Here is a 19,426-nt window from a genome sequence, read left to right as displayed (position 1 = left end):
GCAAACCGGGCCTAGCCCAATGAAACGCAATTGTACAAACATGCAAATTCACTGCTCACAGGGTCATAATACACGGTTGATCAAGTAGGTTTTAGCCTGATTAATTAACACTCCATTTAGTATGATATGTTACATTTCGTATGGTATGTATGAATTTGTGGATGTCCATCACCAATTTCATAGGATATGTTACGAATTGCAATTTGTATTATATGTTACCAATTTGCAAAACATGTTGTGAATTTTAGCTAGGTGGCTAAGTGGCTAACGGCTAAGTGGCTAACGTTAGCTAGCTGGCAAATGTAAGCGAAGCTCTGCCTTGTGTCAGTTTCTCGAGCAATTAGTTCATGACTTGGTGACTTCCTCCCTCAGCTGTCCCACGGCTTCACCACCGTATTCATCCTGTACTGTTTGTGATTTTTAACATGCCTGCACTCATACCTGTCTGATGTCCACTGTCATTCACCGTAACATCACTGTAATATACAGTGAATGACAGAGAAGGTCAGTGTATTGGATATCCCATATGGGGGCCACACTCAAGACAGCCTTTCCAGCTAAAGGAGAGCTCCCTGGTCCAGTCCACAGCTGGATGTAAGTACAAAGAGTCCCAACATGTGAGAAATGGTCGGTGTCATTATTACCCTGCACTATGACACTCAGTAATAAAGCCCTACCACTATCACATCACTGAGAACACTAATCAAACACGTCAATTGATACAACAGCCATAAAATGAAAATCCTAAAGGTGACTAGTTTCCATTGATGTAACCTGTCAGCAGATTAAGTTAGTTAGGATTCTAGCATTCTAATGCGAATTGTGCTATCTTCTCCTCTGTGTCGTTGTTGGTGTGCTTGTGCTTTCCCCTACACATCCCTGTGAGATTGATCAGCCTCCGTCCACTGAGGGAGAGACAGAATCCCCCGGCCAGTCCACCAACCCCCCTCTCTGTGTTAACAAACCATAAATGTCACTGATACCAACAGCCAGAGTACACACATGGGCAGGTATCAAAGGGCAATTCTAGAATTGACTCCTGATTTAGTTCTGTTCTGTTTAGTTCCATTCCACAGGCCGGCAAGGGACCTGTGTTCCGCTTCCAGGGGTCTACACGGAGAACTGAAGGGCTGAAGAGAAAGAGACGATTTATTGTCCAGCACAGTGGAATATACTGGACACAGTGGCTCCTGAGACCAACAACAGCCCTGTCATCTCAGCCTCTTCTTCCCTTCTTCCTCCTGCTGTGTGTCTGTCTTGATCGTGAAGTCTTTTCCCCTCCTCTTTTCTATCTACCATCTCTTCTTCAGTCTGGGTCTACTCTCCACTGTCTCGGTCTCTGTCATACCCTACCTGCAGTATCACTGAGCTACCTGGTGACGGAGTAAAGACAGTATGTGTTGCACTGGGAAGTGTTCTCGCCTGGTGGGCCTGATCCTGTTGCCCTCGGCGTTCGCCTGCATCATCTCCAACATCCTCCTGTTCTTCCCCGACGGAAAGCAGCAGGACAGCAGTCATGTCTCCCTGCAGGTCTGGCTCATGGGCGGCCTCATCGGAGGGGGAATATTTGTGAGTATATTGACTGAGCATAGATGGACACCTTGACACCACTCATTCACCTGTACGCTCATGGGGAAAAAAAGGTTAGACAGAGGGTTGGTTCTACATGGAACCCAAAAGGGTTTGACCTGGAATCCAAAAGGGTTCTTGAATGGGTTCTCACTCTGACGAACACGTTTGGAACCCTTTTTTCTGAGAGTGTACAAAGACGACAGGGACATGTCTCTCTTGTAAAAGACATGGAAATACCTGTGTAATAATGTATACATCTTTGGCTGGATCAAGGCATTTCCAGAATGTTTATATTCAGTAATAGAAGTACAATTGTGGAAGGATTTGGTATGAATAAAGATGAAAGATTATGTCAGAAAAGGAGGAAGAGGTTCCAGTTTCTACTGTATTATCACAGATGGAGAGTAACTGATTAATGTTTGACTATTTAATTACAGTGGGGAACCTATTTTACTTCCCCCACTCTATCTGTCCTCCACTCCCAGGATGCATTCATTGTGATATCAAAAGAATACCTATCTCAAACATTCCACTGAACAGAGCCACACTTGCACCAGTTCGGCAAAGGGAAGTACATGCCAGTAGTGGGAAACAGACAGATAGTTTCCATCATCACTTTTGATATGCCATGGCCAACAAATCTTTGGTCAGGATACTACCATATTGCAGCTATCAGAATATCCACATTGATAGCCTTGTCAGTGGAAACTATGCAACCTGTTTTATGTACCCTGTGATATAATAGTGATGATAAGGACGTTTCAGGGCCGATAACAGGGTGTGTCTTTATTAACAGTGTATTCATTACTACCTGGAGGAAATGTGAACAGCTCTAGTGGTTCGAGCCAACCCACTACTGTTCTGTACTGTGTGTTAGTGCTCCCTCTTACTCCCAGTCCCATCCATCCCAGTCAGTCCTTGCCCTTTGGAACGAGAGAAGGAAAATCGAATCGATTGACAAATATTTGCGTAGAAGATAAGAGCATTCACGACACGCACACATGCACACACTCACACACATACTGGAACGTGAGCAAAGAGCTCAAGAAGTACCCATACAATCAAGTGTGTTTTTTCACAGCAATATTTTCTCTGTGTTTTAGTACATGTTGTGATAGTTGAAGTATGATGATGATATGCAGCTTAGTAGAATTCAAGTTATTCTGTCTGTCTGTGTTCTTTTCAGATGCTGTGCCCCAGCTGTTCGGCTATCAGGGCCGGGGGCAAGGGTTGCTGTGGAAATGGTTGCTGCGGAAACCGTTGCAGAGTGAGTAGAGTTTCCAATAGATAGCACAGCCACAAAGTCAAATTGGCTATATTGTAAAATTTCATGATTTCTTTGGGTTGCTTTTTGGCCTTAATTTAAGGTTAGGGTTACGCATAAGGTTAGCAGTGTGGAGCAGCTCAGAAGAAGAAAAGAAAAAAAGTGAAACTCAGGAAACTGATGTGAGTGAAGGAGAGGTAGAGAAGGAGGATATTAAGTGTGTGTGTGTCTCCAACAGATGCTGAACTCTGTCTTCTCGGCTGCTTTTGGTTTGGTCGGAGCTATCTACTGCACTAGTGTCTCTTCTGCGGGACTGGCCATTGGACCTAAATGTCAGATTGATAGTGGAGAATGGAAATATCCCTTTGAGGACCTACCAGGGTGAGTTGCTCTCTCTTTCTATCGCTTTCTCCCTCCCTCCATCCCTCTCTTAAAGTGGGTATTAACTGCAATATCGACAACAGCCAGTTGATGGCAGAATAGACTAGTGGGTAAGGAGCAGACACCTCAACCCTCAACCCAGATCAAAATCAAATCAAATTGTACTGGTCACATACACATGTTTAGCAGATGTTAATGTGGGTGTAGTGACAGCAGTGATGGTTCTAGCTTGTATGGCTCCCCCCCCCCACCAACCCCCCATAAAAGCACCATTCTGCAATAACTGTAATTTTTATTCAGACATTTGGAACAAGACAAATATATAATCAGAACATTTAAAACTATATAAATATACAAATATATACAAAAATAAGACTCATAAATATCAAAAAGAAGTAACAAAGACAAATAGAAACCAATTGGTGTTGATTTGGCAATCGAGAATCAGTACATTACCCATCCCCCAACACTGTCAACCAAGAGTCAAGACTACATTACCCTTCCCCCAACACTGTTGACCAAGAATCAAGACTAAACCAATCCACCTTGGTGGTGTGTAGACTGGTTTATATTATTCTTTACGATTTCACACAAACCAGAAACAAATGCAGCAATATGTCTGTGAAACTATATATTCACAGTATTATGAATGAATTGTGGTTTATTTGGTAGCATTTCGTAGTGTGACTGATTTTAGAGGTGTGCTATTTTGAAAGATTCCCCCGCTCCCCCTACCTCAGGCTTCCAGTGGGGACACGTGAAGTCAACCTACCCCTCGCCCACCTCACCATCTTGTACTTCTGAGTGGGAGACCTTCCCAGGAAGTAGCCTGCCTAGCTCACAAACTAGAATCAGGGAGCCCACTCCGACAAGGTTAATTGACCCACAGTTTTGGTGCGGCACCCCACCCCCGGCAAGATGTCGTCCTGGGCGGCTGCCCATGTCGCCTATACCTAAATCCGCCACCGAGGGACAGAGCATTTATCCTAAGACCAAAGCAGTGAGATCATTGTAAAGCTTTTGGTCATGTTTCAAGTGTTTGCAGAAGGGAGGAGCCGAGATGTCCAAGTTGTGGAAAAGATCACATTATGTGCTATAAAAGTGATGAAAATGTGACATGTTGCAATTGTGGTGGAAACCATGAAATCACGTCTTTCGAATGCCCCACATTGGATTTTCTTTTCACCTTGTTTTGGTTTCAATCCGTCCAGTTGGTGGCGGCAACACATCTTTTTGGGATGTAGCCGCCATAAAACACACAGAAGAAGAACTTCCTGTTTGAGTTTCTGCCTATAGCTAGGGAGGAGCAAAATGGAGTCGTGGTCAGATTTGCCGAGGGAGGGAGGAAAAAGCTGAGTAGCAGCGGTCTAATGTTTTCTTAGAGCGAGTGCTACAGTCATGGTGTTAGTAGAACTTCGGTAGCGATTTCCTCAAATTTGCTTTGTTAAAATCCCCAGCTACAATAAATGCAGCCTCAGGATATGTGGTTTCCAGTTTGCATAAAGTCCAGTGAAGTTCTTTGAGGGCCGTCGTGGTATCAGCTTGAGGGGGAGTATACACAGCTGTGACTATAACCGAAGAGAATTCTCTTGGGAGGTAATAAGGTTGGCATTTGATTGTGAGGTATTCTAGGTCGGGTGAACAAAAGGACTTGAGTTTATGTATGTTATCACAATCACACCATGAGTAGTTAATCATGAAACATACACATCCACCTTGCTTATTCCCCAAGAGTTCTTTATTCGTGTCTGCCCAATGTACTGAGAACCCAGCTGGCTGTATGGACAAAGACAGTATATCCCAAGAAAGCCATGTTTCCGTGAAACAGAGTATGATACAATCTCTGATGTCTCTCAGGAAGGAGATTCTCGCCCTGAGCTTTTCTACTTTATTATCCAGAGACTGAACATAAGTGAGTAATATACTCGGAAGCGGGGGATGATGTGCGTGCCTCCTGAGTCGGACTAGAAGTCCACTCCGAATACTTCTTCTCCGCCGGCATGTTTTGGATCAGCCTCTGGAATCAGTTCAATTGCCCAGGGAAGTCGTATTCCCGGTCTTAATGCTGGTGAGTTACCGCCGCTTTGATATCCAAAAGTTATTTCTGGCAATATTTAAAAACACAACATTTTCTGGGCTAATAATGTAAGAAATAACACACAAAAAAACTAAATACTGCAAAGTTGCTTAGGAGCTAGAAGCAGAGCTGCCTTATCTGTCGGCGCCATCTTGCCCTCACCCGGCGTGATGGAGAAGAGGACCAGGTTCCACAGGGCCGCATTGACAGGGGTCACACACAGGTCTCACAGGGAGTGGTCAAACAGAGTCTGTCTGGGAGCACCTGGGCTCTGAATGTTTCTTGACCACCTCAACTAAACCAGGCCCAGGCCCGTCGTTTGTCCTGGTCAGGTCACATAGTTAATAACATATCAAACAGCTAAATGGCATCATGACAGAGTTGCAACACGTTTATGGTAGAAATAGTCAACAGAAGGATGTTGGCGTTTCTGTGGTGTACGTGCAACGGCAGTCAGAGTCAAAGATAATGCTGTGGTTGAAGGGAATCACGTTTGACAGCTGATTACTGAAATGATGATAATGACAGATGTCTGCACAGTTTTAACCTGTCCTCCCTTTTGCTACTTACTGAATAACATCTCTCTTCTCTGCCCATCTTTTCAACTTCTCCTCTCTTCACTAAACCTGCCTCTTAATCTTTACTTTCCCTCAATACTTTACTTTCTCCCCTCTGTTCATAATGTATCTATGTAAAACACATTGGTCTACATCATTGCTCTAACCCTCTTTTGCATTTCCTCTCTACTCTCCCTCTCTTCCCTCTTATCCCTAAACCACTCTCATCCGTCCCTGTCCTTTTTCACCCCTTTCTTCCTCCCTCCTCCCATCCCCCTCTCCCCCTCCTCTATAGTGGGAACAGCAGTTACCTGTTTGACCACTCTCTGTGGGACCTGTGTGTGATCCCTGCCAATGCGGCCCTGTGGCACCTGGTCCTCTTCTCCATCACGCTGGGCCTGGGGGGCCTGCAACTCATCCTCTGTGGCATCCAGGTCAGAGAATTGAATGGAACACATAGGTTATGTCCCAAATGGTACCCTATTCCCTATATACTAGTGCACTACTTTTGACCAGAACTCTATGGGCCCTGGTCACAAGTTGTGCACTATAAAGGGAATAAGGTGCATTTTGGGGCATAGACATACTGTCATAATGATGCATGTAATTTTTGCTCCTTTGCACCCTAGCATCTCTACTTGTACACTCACCTTCTGCACATCTGTCACTCCAGTGTTTACTTGCTGTATTGTAATTATTTCTCCACTATGGCCTATTTATTGCCTTACCTCCGGTATCCTACCTCATTTGCTCACACTGTATATAGACCTTTTTTCTACTGCATTATTGCCTGTATGTCTGTTTTACTCCATGTGTAACTCGGTGTTGTTGCTTGTGCATCACTGCTTTGCTTTATCTTGGCCAGGTCTCAGTTGTAAATGAGAACTTGTTCTCAACTAGCCTGCCTGGTTAAATAAAGGTGAAATAAATAACGTTTAAAAATGATTATTATATTTTTTAAATGTATCACTGTGGTATCCAGGTGGTCAACGGCTGCATCGGCTGCTTCTGTGGGGACTGCCGTGATGACAAGGAGGTAATTAAACAAATTCATCTGATTATCAATTGATTTGAAATGACTGTTGATTCATTAGAAGTAATTATATTATATTGCTGACCCAGTGTTTCTGCAGAAGTAATAATTATGTTGTAACATTTGAGTTGAGGAGTGTTGAGTTGTGGTTCTGAAGTAAAAGAATGCCATTTATAAGAAATGTAACATTTACAGTATAGCACAACATGTCTGTATAGTTGGGTAAGGGTCATGTGAAAAAATTACACAGAAACCACTCTAACAAGCATATATGAAAGGTTACTATTACCTGAGTAGCATCTGATGACCCAACACAGGTAGCCTAGTGATTAGAGCGTTGGACTAGTAACTGAAAAGTTGCTAGATCAAATCCCAGAGCTGACAAGGTAAAACTCTGTTGTTTTGCCCCTGAACAGGCAGTTAACCCACTGTTCCTAGGCCGTCATTGTAAATAAGAATGTGTTCTTAACTGACTTGCCTAGTTAAATAAAGATGAAAAATAAGCCTAATTTGATTGAAGTCCAGCTCAGTGAAATCCAGGCTAAAATGAATAAATCAATGGGTGGTTTAAGATTAAGCTGAGATGTAGTTGCTGAGCGAACATACAGTAAGAGTAGGCCCGTGTTGTGTACCTTTATTCACTCACCTTGTGCATCCCAAATGGCACCCTATTCCTTATATAGTGCACTACTTTTGACCAGAGCCTATGGCGCCCTAGGGAATAGGATGCCATTTCGGACGCTTGCATATATATTCATATCCATTGACTCTTGTTGAATTACTGTGTCAAATCAGTGATGTATAAAATATCGAACATTAACAATATGAATTACTCTTCTTCCAGAAACCACAATACCCTGAATCTGAGGTTGCCTTTTCAAGAAGTGATTATGAACACATATAATTGTTTCTGTTTTATTTTTTCAGGATGATGGTGGATTGTGAGATGGAGAGAGAGAAGAAGTAGAGAAGACTGCCCTGCAATGCCACAGCCTATTTTAATGACGACTAGTGCTGAGCGATTAGTGCTTTTTCAGGTCGGTTTAGTTTCGGTTCGATTATAAAAAAATTATCACGGTTTTTGATTTTGCGTTCGATTATATAATACACTATACGTTATGTGTGTTGAAGGCTGTAACAACACAGAATAAAACATTTAATACAAGTCCCATGGTGGTAGTGACGGTCCTTTACTGCGTATTACTTATTAACCATCATTTATTCACATTACTTTACTTTATGACTTCATTATTTCATTCCAAGTCAGTTCAGTTCAGGCTTGATCTGATTTAATCTCTACAGAAACTGCACATTGAGCTCACAGAAAAGAACCGAACTAAATGGAATTCAAATCATGTAACCGACGTCTTTCAATAAGTTGTTTTAAAAAAACAAAAAATAACCAACATTTCGGTTAATCGCTCAGTACTACTGATGACATGCTTGCTGTTTGGGGTTTTAGGCTGGGTTTCTGTACAGCACTTTGAGATATCAGCTGATGTACGAAGGGCTATATAAATAAATTTGATTTGATGACATACCAGCACCAGGACTGCCAATCACTTACTACACAACTTTTTTTTAAAGTGCCTATCTGCCAGGAGCTTTCCCTTTTGTGTTTGAAGCATATTGTCTACTTTTAATATGTTAAAATCATGCCAGTGTGCCATATCAATCATAGTCATTGTAGTTCTTTAATCTCAAAACTGCCATGTTATAGTTGTAACCCTTGCTTCTGTTTCATGTGTTGCCCATGGAAACATCATACAGTACGTGATCTGAGGATTCCTCAGGAGTTTCTCAAGTTATTTTCCATTCTTTATTTAATTTATTTTAAGCAACCATTTCTTTAACATGATCTTTTGTATATTTTTTTGTATAATCACATACCTCAAAACAATACAAATAAGCAATAAAACTTTTGGGAAATTAGACATGTTTTTCTGTTATTGGTCAAGTAGTCATTGGTCAAGTAGCCTATGAAGTCTTAATGATCTGGGTTCTGGTAATTCAATACTGGCCAACAGTTAATGAAGAAGGCAGACAACTGAGAAGTTCACATGTATCAAAGCCCTAACCCAACTTGACCCAGAGTTACATAATGGAAAGCAATGAAGAATCCCTTGATTAAGCACAAAAACTGTACATCCGGTAAACTCAATAGGAATGATTCACTTTAATAACTGTGTGATACGTAAGCAGAATCACTGGTCTGTTAAACCTGTCAATAACTGACATCAAGTTTTTTGCAAGGCTGTCAGAAGCATAGGGATAGATAGAGAGAGAGATAGAGAGGAGATAGCTTTCATCAGTTGCGTTAGACACAGGCAGCCAGCTCAGAACTAACAGAAGTGTCCATCAGGGGCAGGTGAGGGGTCACAGTGAGCCCTGTGGTGACCGTAAGACATACAGATGGAAAACCTGATGTCTGGGGCCGGAGTGGACTGGAGTGAGTTGCTGCTTTCGTGTAGTACTAGAACAAGATCAGTTTAAGCTCGTAATCTTTTGTTGCCACCGTACAGCTTTGTGGTAATTGTTACCTAACTTTCCAGATAAACACCCTTACTAGCACTAGAAGGGATAAATATAGATTCTTTCCTCAATAGGAAAACAAGCTGAAAGAGAGCGAGAAAAGCAGAGAGGCTGTTGTATGACTGTCAGACTGACAGAGGAATACTGCACATAAGAATAGTCAGTTGGGATACTTAGTCAGTTGTACAACTGAAATGTGTCTTCCGCATTTAATCCAACACCTCTGTATCAGAGAGTTGCGGGGGACTGCCATAATCAACATCTATGTCTTCGGCGACCGGGGAACAGTGGGTTAACTGCCTTGCTCAGGGGCAGAAGGACAGATCTTTACCTTGTCATTTCAGGGATTTAATCCAGCAAACTTTCGGTTACTGGCCCAACGTTCTAAACACTAGGCTACCTGCCAGGCTCCTATGTCAGGTAGCTCTGTTATAAAATAAGACTAGGCAGGACAACGTGTGTGGGGGGGAGAGAATGAAGGGAAATGGAAAAACAGAGAAAGTTTACAGAGACAAAAAAGAGAAAGAGAGATGGAAAGGGGCATTATTTGACTGCCACTTCTCATGTGACTTACACACAAACAGAATGAGGCTGAATAAGAGAAGGCCAAGAAAGCTAAAAGAGGACACAAGAGCTGAAGATGAGAGGGCGAGAGGAAGATAGAGAGGAAATGGACAAACAATTAGAAGGCATTGGCCAGTTTGGTAAGTCGAGTATGAAGCCAAGACTTCTTGTGATTTATACCCATTATTTGGCACTCAACCCCTTATTTCCCGAAAACATCTGCCCTACTCCCCTTCTCACTCCCCCCATAGGACCCTGACCCCGTCTGGCCCAAAGAGGCAGACCGAGACAGATCAGAACCAATTATTTCAACCAAAAAGGGTTATTCGGTTGTCCCCATAGGAGAACCCTTTGAAGAACCCCTTTTTGTTCAAGGAAGAACCTTTTTGGGTTCCATGTAGAACCCTCTCCACAGAAGGTTCTACATGGAACCCAAAATAGTTATACCTGGATCCAAAAGAGTTCACCTGGAAGCAAAAAGGGTTCTCCTATGGGGACAACTGCAGAACCCTTTTGGAACCTTTCCCTCTAGACTTTGATTCCCCATCTCTACTGAGGAGACAGAATGGAACAGAGCAAAACAGAACACAACTGGTTTCAACTGGTCACAACAGCTTTTACACAACTCAAAAGTTGTAGAACACCTACTGATTCAAGGGTGTTTCATTATTTTTACTATTTTCTACATCGTTGAATAATAGTGAAGACATCAAAACTATGAAATAACACATAAGGAATCATGTAGTAACCAATAAAGTGTTAAACAAATCAAAATGTATTTTATACTTGAGATTCTTCAAATAGCCACCCTTGCCTTGATGACAGCTTTGCACACTCTTGGCATTCTCTCGACCAGCTTTACCTGGAATGCTTTTCCAACAGTCTTGAAGGAGTTCCCACATGTGCTAAGCACTTGCTGGCTGCTTTTCCTTCACTCTGCGGTCTGACCCATCCCAAACCATCTCAATTTGGATGAGGTCGGGGGATTGTGGAGGCCAGGTCATCTGATGCAGCACTCCATCACTCTCCTTCTTGGTCAAATAGCCCTTACACAAGAAAAACAAATGATAGTCCCACTAAGCTTAAACCAGATGGGATGGCGTATTGCTGCAGAATGCTTTGGTAGCCATGCTGGTTAAGTGTGCCTTGAATTCTAACTAAATCACAGACAATGTCACCAGCAAAGCACCCCCACACCATAACACCTCCTCCTCCATGCTTTACGGTGGGAAATACACATGCAGAGATCATCCGTTCACCCACACCGTGTAACACAAAGACACGTGGTTGGAACCAAAAATCTCAAATTTGGACTCCAGACCAAAGGACAGATTGCCACCGGTCTTATGTCCATTGCTTGTGTTTCTTGGCCCAAGTATGTCTCTTCTTCTTCTTGGTGTCCTTTAGTAGTGGTTTCTTTGCAGCAATTCGACCATGAAGGCCTGATTCACGCAGTCTCCTCTTGATGTTGAGATGTGTCTGTTATTTGAACTCTGTGAAGCATTTATTTGGTCTGCAATTTCTGAGGTCTTCCATTCCTGTGACGGTCCTCATGAGAGCCAGTTTCATCATAGAGCTTGATGGTTTTTGCGACTGCACTTGAAGAAACTTTCAAAGTTCTTGAAATGTTCCATACTGACTGACCTTCAGGTCTTAAAGTAATGATGGACTGTCGTTTCTCTTTGCTTATTTGAGCTGTTCTTGCTACAATATGGACTTGGTCTTTTACCAAATAGGGCTATCTTCTGTTTACCAACCCCACCATGTCACAACACAACTGATTGGCTCAAACACATTAAGAAGGAAAGAAATTTCACAAAATAAGTTTTAAGAAGGCATACCTGTTAATTGAAATGCATCCCAAGTGACTACCTCGTGAAGCTGGTTGAGAGAATGCCAAGAGTGTGCAAAGCTGTCATCAAGGCAAAGGGTGGTTATTTGAAAAATCTAAAATATATTTTGATTTGTTTAACACTTTTTTGGTTACTACATGATTCCATATGTGTTATTTCATAGTTTTGATCTATTCACTATTATTCTACAATGTAGAAAATAGTAAAAATAAAGAAAAACCCTTGAATGAGTAGGTGTTCTAAAACCTTTGACCAGTGGTACATAAATCATTCGGAAAGTATTCAGACACCTTCCCTTTTTCCACATTTTGTTAAGTTACAGCCTTATCCTAAAATGGATTAAATAAAAACATTTTTCTCATCAATCTACACACAATACCCCATAATGACAAAGCAAAAACTGTTTTTTAGATTCTTTTCCACATTTATTAAAATTAAAAAACAGAAATAACTTATTTACATAATTATTCAGACCATTTGCGATGAGACTCGAAAATTGAGCTCATGTGCATCCTGTTTCCATTGATCATCCTTGAGATGTTTCTACAACTTGATTGGGGTCCATCTGTGGTAAATTCAATTGTTTGGACATGATTTGGAAAGGCACATACCTGTCTATATAAGGTCCCACATTTGACAGTGCATCTCAGAGCAAAAACCAAAACATGAGGTTGAAGGAATTGTCTGTAGAGCTCCGGGACAGGATTATGTTGAGGCACGGTACTGGGGAAGGGTACCAAAACAGTTCTGTAGCATTGAAGGTCCCTAAGATGAAAATGGAAGACGTTTGGAACCACCAAGAACCCAATGGTCACTCTGACAGAGCTCCAGAATTCCTCTGTGGAGATGGGAGAACCTTCCAGAACACAACCATCTCTGCAACACTCTACCAATCAGGCCTTTATGGTAGAGTGGCCAGACGAAAGCTACTTCTCAGGAAGGCACATGATAACCCGCTTGGAGTTTTCCAAAAGGCACCTAAAGACTCTCAGACCATGAGAAACAAGATTATCTGGTCTGATGAAACCAAGATTGAACTATTTGGCCTGAATGCCAAGCGTTACGTCTGGAGGAAACCTGACATCATCCCTACGGTGAAGCATGGTGGTGGCAGCAGCATGCTGTGGGGATGTTTTTCAGCAGGAGGAGCGGGGAGACTAGTCAGGATCGAGGAAAGATGAACAGAGCAAAGTAAAGAGAGATCCTTGATGAAAACCTGCTTTAGATTGCTCTGGACCGCAGACTGGGGCGAAGGTTCACCTTTCAACATGACAATGACCCTCAGCCCACAGCCAAGACGACGCAAGAGTGGCTTTGGGACAAGTCTCTGAATGTCCTTGAGTAGCCCTGCTAGAGCTTGGACTTAAACCCTATCGAACATCTCTGGAGAGACCTGAAAATAGTATTGTGTGTAGATGGATGAGGGAAAAAAACATTGAAATCATTTTAGAATAAGGCTGTAACATAACAAAATGTGGAAAAAGTCTAAGGGGTCTGAATACTTTCCAAATGCCCTGTGTATGGGCTATTCTTGTTCAGAATAACAGAAAATTACATTGTTATTCTGCTATTCTTTCAACTGTCTTCCTTTCTCTCATTTCCTTTTTCCTTGTCTTCTTTCCTTCCCCAGGGATACTATCATGCCAGGAGTCAGCAGATCAGCAACCAAAGAGCTGGTTTGAAACAACAGACCTGGTGCCCAGACCACGGCTGCTGTGGGCTGCTGTACCCAGACACACTAACTCTGACGAAGCACTGACCACCTCTGTAATTACATCCATATGATTACACAAACCAGTCCTGACCCGGGCCAACCATAGGGTGCCAACCCACAGAGTAGACAAACAGATGGAGGAGAACATAGACACAATGGAGCGGGACGGGACAGAACAGCACAGAATAGTACAGGACCGAACAGCACCGGACAGGAAAGAGCAGGGCAGGACTGTGCTAACAGGTATTATAGTGTATTGTTTTGTGTATTTGTATGCCGACTTCACAAATTGAATTTCCATTTAATGGACAATAAAGTATATCGTATCGTGCAGAGAGTATGTATTCTAGATGATTCAAATATGACACTTTGGCCAAAGACAACATTCACAGTATGACCATTAGGTAGATGATCAAATCCAACCATAACAGATCCTACCATCAAGCTGTATCGAAACAGAGAAGAGTCTAGATTACCTTTCAAAACGTGTTAATGTCCAAACCAACAAGACATTCTGCTTGCTTCTCAGGGATGGGTACCTGTTTTCACATTACTGTTACTATGTCGACATCAGCCAAGCCTCCATATTCTAGACATGTTTGTTAGTGTATGTTGATGCACCATAAACCGAGTTTATACAACAGACATCACGTTAGTTTCGCCCCCCACAGCAGCTTCATCTAAATGGAGCTCTGAGTACAGAGGAATTTGTAAATAATAAGCAAAAAGAGACAAGAGAGAAAAATAATGTATGATACTGATCTCTGAAATCAGAGAGGGTACAAGAAGAGGGGAGAGAGAGTTGGGGACTCCTAAATGGGAAGAAAGAGGGAACGGGAGGGGAGGGAAGGGGACATCATGTCCTCAAGCTGCTGGACACAAGAACCAGCTGAGGGCGACGTCAACCGGCTTGTCCCCCAGGCCCCCTTATCCCGGCCCCTGCCAAAACCCACAAGAGCCTGGATGTGTGGGAAGTTGGGAACATCTTGAGGTCTGAAGGAGGAGGAGGAGGGGGAGTAGGAGGAGGAGGAGGAGGAGGAGGAGAGGGGGGATGGGGAGAAGCGAGTGAGAAGAGTAAACACTTGTTAGACACACAGGCCCAGATTTGATCTGACTGGTTGAGTATTTGAATTACTGACTTTGATTCAAATGTTGATAATTTGTTGATCATTGAATAGTATTAGTCCCCCCATTTAGTTTACTGCATTTGGTACACTGTGTAGATACATGAAAAGGCCCTTATCAGTCATGCAGTGGTGTTGGGTATAAACAGCAGATGTATTGTAATACAGCAGGTTGAAGATGCTTAGTTGGGACATCTCTCTATAGGGTGCTAACCCACAGAGTAGACAGACCTAAGAGGAAAACAAAGACACTATGGAGCAGAACAGAACGGGACAGGACAGGACGGGACGGGACAGAACAGGACGGGAAAGAACAGGACAGGACGGGACAGAACAGGACGGGACAGAACAGGACGGGAGAGAACAGGACAGGACGGAACAGGACGGGACAGAACAGAACGGGACAGAACAGGACTGACAGACCAGGATGGGACAGGACGGGACAGAACAGGACGGGACAGGACAGGACGGGACAGAACAGGACTTTACAGAACAGGACGGGGCGGGACAGGACGGGACAGAACTTTACAGAACAGGACAGAACGGAACAGGATGGGACAGGACAGGACGGGACAGAACAGAAGAGGACTTTACAGAACAGGACGGGAAGGGACAGGACAGGACAGAACAGGACAGGATGGGACAGGACGGGACAGAACAGGATAGAACAGGACAGGATGGTACAAGACGGGACAGAACAGGACAGGATGGGACAGGACGGGACAGAACAGGACAGAACAGGACGGGATGGGACAGGACATGATGGGACAGGACGGGACAGAACAGGACAGAACAGGACGGGATGGGACAGGACAGGATGGGACAGGACGGGACAGAACAGGACGGGACAGACCAGGACAGGACAGAACAGGACAGAACAGGACAGGAAAGAGCAGGGCAGGATGGTACAAGACGGGACAGAACAGGACAGGATGGGACAGGACGGGACAGAACAGGACAGAACAGGACGGGATGGGACAGGACATGATGGGACAGGACGGGACAGAACAGGACAGAACAGGACGGGATGGGACAGGACATGATGGGACAGGACGGGACAGAACAGGACAGAACAGGACGGGATGGGACAGGACAGGATGGGACAGGACGGGACAGAACAGGACGGGACAGACCAGGACAGGACAGGACAGGACAGCACAGGACAGGAAAGAGCAGGGCAGGACTGTGCTAACAGGTATTATAGTGTATTGTTTTGTGTATTTGTATGCCGACTTCACAAATTGAATTTCCATTTAATGGACAATAAAGTATATCGTATCGTGCAGAGAGTATGTATTCTAGATGATTCAAATATGACACTTTGGCCAAAGACAACATTCACAGTATGACCATTAGGTAGATGATCAAATTCAACCATAACAGATCCTAACATCAAGCTGTTTCGAATCAGAGAAGAGTCTAGATTACCTTTCAAAACGTGTTAATGTCCAAACCAAGAAGGCTTTCTGCTTGCTTCTCAAGGATAGGTACCTGTTTTCACATTACTGTTACTATGATGGCATCATGAGAGCTTGAGACTAAACGGTTCTATCTGCATTTTTATCAAAATGTAGTTATTGACATTTAGCCTTGTTCTGTTCAATGTTCTCTACCTATATAGTATTCTAAATATCCCCATTCATGTTAAGTTCAAAAGAATATAAGATGAAATTTGCTGACACCACTTAAACCAATGAGGGCTTGAAATGTAAAGCCAATTATCTCAGAATCATATTTTTTCATACAACAGACATCACATTAGTATTGCCGCCACCGCAGCTTCATCATTTAAATGGAGCTCTGAGTACGGAGGAATTTGAGCTATGTTCTGAATAATAAGCGGAAAGCGACAAGAGAGAAAAAGCATGTATGATATTGATTTTTGACATCATATTTCTAGGAAACAGTTCAAGGAATATGTACAGTGGGGCAAAAAAGTCTTTAGTCAGCCACCAATTGTGCAAGTTCTCCCACTTAAAAAGATGAGAGAGGTCTGTAATTTTCATCATAGGTACACTTCAACTATGACAGACAAAATTAGGAAAAAAAATCCAGAAAATCACATTGTAGGATTTCAATGAATTTATTTGCAAATTATGTTGGAAAATAAGTATTTGTTCAATAACAAAAGTTTATCTCAATACTTTGTTATATACCCTTTATTGGCAATGACAGAGGTCAAACGTTTTCTGTAAGTCTTCACAAGGTTTTCACACACTGTTGCTGGTATTTTGGCCCATTTCTCCATGCAGATCTCCTCTAGAGCAGTAATGTTTTGGGGCTGTTGCTGGACAACACGGACTTTCAACTCCCTCCAAAGATTTTCTATGGGGTTGAGATCTGGAGACTGGCTAGGCCACTCCAGGACCTTGAAATGCTTCTTACGAAGCCACTCCTTCGTTGCCCGTGTAACGGATGTGAAATGGCTAGCTAGTTAGCGGTGTTCGCGCTAAATAGCGTTTCAATCGGTGACGTCACTTGCTCTGAGACCTTGAAGTAGTAGTTCCCCTTGCTCTGCAAGGGCCGCGGCTTTTGTGGAGTGATGGATAACGATGCTTCGTGGTTGACTGTTGTTGATGTGTGCAGAGGGTCCCTGGTTTGCGCCTGGGTATGGGCGAGGGGACGGTCTAAAGTTATACTGTTACACCCGGGCTGTGTGTTTGGGATCATTGTCATGCTGAAAAACCAAGCCACGTTTCATCTTCAATGCCCTTGCTGATGGAAGGAGGTTTTCACTCAAAATCTCATGATACATGGCCCCATTCATTCTTTCCTTTACACGGATCAGTCGTCCTGGTCCCTTTGCAGAAAAACAGCCCCAAAGCATGATGTTTCCACCCCCATGCTTCACAGTAGGTATGGTGTTCTTTGGATGCAACTCAGCATTCTTTGTCCTGCAAACACGATGAGTTGAGTTTTTACCAAAAAGTTATATTTTGGTTTCATCTGACCATATGACATTCTCCCAATCTTCTTCTGGATCATCCAAATGCTCTCTAGCAAACTTCAGATGGGCCTGGGCATGTACTGGCTTAAGCAGGGGGACACGTCTGGCACTGCAGGATTTGAGTCCCTGGCGGCGTAGTGTGTTACTGATGGTAGGCTTTGTTACTTTGGTCCCAGCTCTCTGCAGGTCATTCCCTAGGTCCCCCCGTGTGGTTCTGGGATTTTTGCTCACCATTCTTGTGATCATTTTGACCCCACGGGGTGAGATCTTGCGTGGAGCCCCAGATCGAGGGAGATTATCAGTGGTCTTGTATGTCTTCCATTTCCTAATAATTGCTCCCACAGTTGATTTCTTCAAACCAAGCTGCTTACCTATTGCAGATTCAGTCTTCCCAGCCTGGTGCAGGTCTACAATTATGTTTCTAGTGTCCTTTGACAGCTCTTTGGTCTTGGCCATAGTGGAGTTTGGAGTGTGACTGTTTGACGTTGTGGACAGGTGTCTTTTATACTGATAACAAGTTCAAACATGTGCCATTAATACAGGTGGAGGACAGAGGAGCCTCTTAAAGAAGAAGTTACAGGTCTGTGAGAGCCAGAAATCTTGCTTGTTTGTAGGTGACCAAATACTTATTTTCCACCATAATTTGCAAATAAATTCATTACAAATCCTACAATGTGATTTTCTGGATTTTTTTTTCTCATTTTGTCTGTCATAGTTGAAGTGTACCTATGATGAAAATCATATTTTTAAGTGGGAGAACCTGCACAATTGGTGGCTGACTAAATACTTTTTTTGCCCCACTGTACCTAGTTTTAACAAATAGTTTTTTGGTTTGCTGGTTGCTTAAAAATAAAATACAATTGTATTGGTCACATGCACTGAACAGGTGTACAACAGGTGTAGAATGTACAGTGTAATGCTTACTAACGAGCCCATTCCCAACAGTGCAGAGTTAAAGAAATGAGAAATAGTAACAGAATAAAAACAATAACGTGATTATCATCAACAGAAAGAGGAAAGAGGGAACGGGAGGGGAGGGAAGGGGACATCATGTCCTCAAGCTGCTGGACACAAGAACCAGCCGAGGGCGACGTCAACCGGCTTGTCCCCCAGGCCCCCTTATCCCGGCCCCTGCCAAAACCCACAAGAGCCTGGATGTGTGGGAAGTTGGGAACATTTTGAGGTGGAGGAGGAGGAGGAGGAGGAGGAGGCTTGGAGAGGAAGAGCAGCAGGTGAGAAGAGTAAACACTTGTTAGACACACAGGCCCAGACTTGATCCGACTGGTTTCATATTTGATTTACTGACTTTGGATCAAATGTTGATAATTTGTTGATCATTGAATAGTATTAGTCCCCCCATTTAGTTTACTGCATTTGGTACACTGTGTAGATACATGAAAAGGCCCTTATCAGTCATGCAGTGGTGTTGGGTATAAACAGCAGATGTATTGTAATACAGCAGGTTGAAGATGCTTAGTTGGGACATCTCTCTATTCCTTATATAGTTCCTCTCTATTCCTTATATACTTTAAAACAGAGTCCTGGTCAAAGGTAGTGCACTACAGAATGAAGGGAAATAGGGTGCCATTTGAGACAATAACACACACACACACACACGCACGGACACAGAGTCTCACCTCATAAAGTCACTGTAAACCATTATAAAACTGTCCATAGCTTCGGTTCATAACCTCTCTATGGAAATTAATCCTGTGTCAAGTAGCACTGCCTTTGTCATTGGCTTGTAACATGTTACCCTCCCTTGTTGCTTTCTGTGCCACATATTTATGTTACAACAGTGCTATTCT

The 19,426-nt window shown here is 43.1% G+C and overlaps 1 protein-coding gene across 1 annotated transcript; it reads left to right on the top strand.

Annotated features, from left to right (window-relative positions):
- Window positions 1–1,011: 1,011 nt before the first annotated feature.
- tm4sf5 (transmembrane 4 L six family member 5) lies at window positions 1,012–8,816 on the top strand. Its single transcript, XM_024404889.2, has 6 exons — window positions 1,012–1,569; window positions 2,759–2,839; window positions 3,075–3,217; window positions 6,147–6,285; window positions 6,834–6,887; window positions 7,812–8,816. Exons 1-6 carry the CDS (start codon window positions 1,396–1,398, stop codon window positions 7,827–7,829), a joined length of 609 nt encoding a protein of 202 aa, XP_024260657.1. The 5' UTR covers window positions 1,012–1,395; the 3' UTR covers window positions 7,830–8,816.
- Window positions 8,817–19,426: the final 10,610 nt, after the last annotated feature.

This window comes from Oncorhynchus tshawytscha, linkage group LG10 (assembly GCF_018296145.1).
Source record: "Oncorhynchus tshawytscha isolate Ot180627B linkage group LG10, Otsh_v2.0, whole genome shotgun sequence".
Lineage (NCBI taxonomy): Eukaryota > Metazoa > Chordata > Actinopteri > Salmoniformes > Salmonidae > Oncorhynchus > Oncorhynchus tshawytscha.
The sequence above is the reverse complement of the archived record's forward strand: the minus strand, read 5'-3'. Positions and strand labels throughout refer to the sequence as shown.

Excerpts from the sequence above, each read along its gene's own strand:
- tm4sf5 (XM_024404889.2), top strand. The coding sequence starts at position 1,396 with ATGTGTTGCACTGGGAAGTGTTCTCGCCTGGTGGGCCTGATCCTGTTG. Across the intron at positions 2,840-3,074 it reads GCTGCGGAAACCGTTGCAGA|ATGCTGAACTCTGTCTTCTC; the intron begins GTGAGTAGAGTT and ends TGTCTCCAACAG. Across the intron at positions 3,218-6,146 it reads CCCTTTGAGGACCTACCAGG|TGGGAACAGCAGTTACCTGT; the intron begins GTGAGTTGCTCT and ends CCTCCTCTATAG.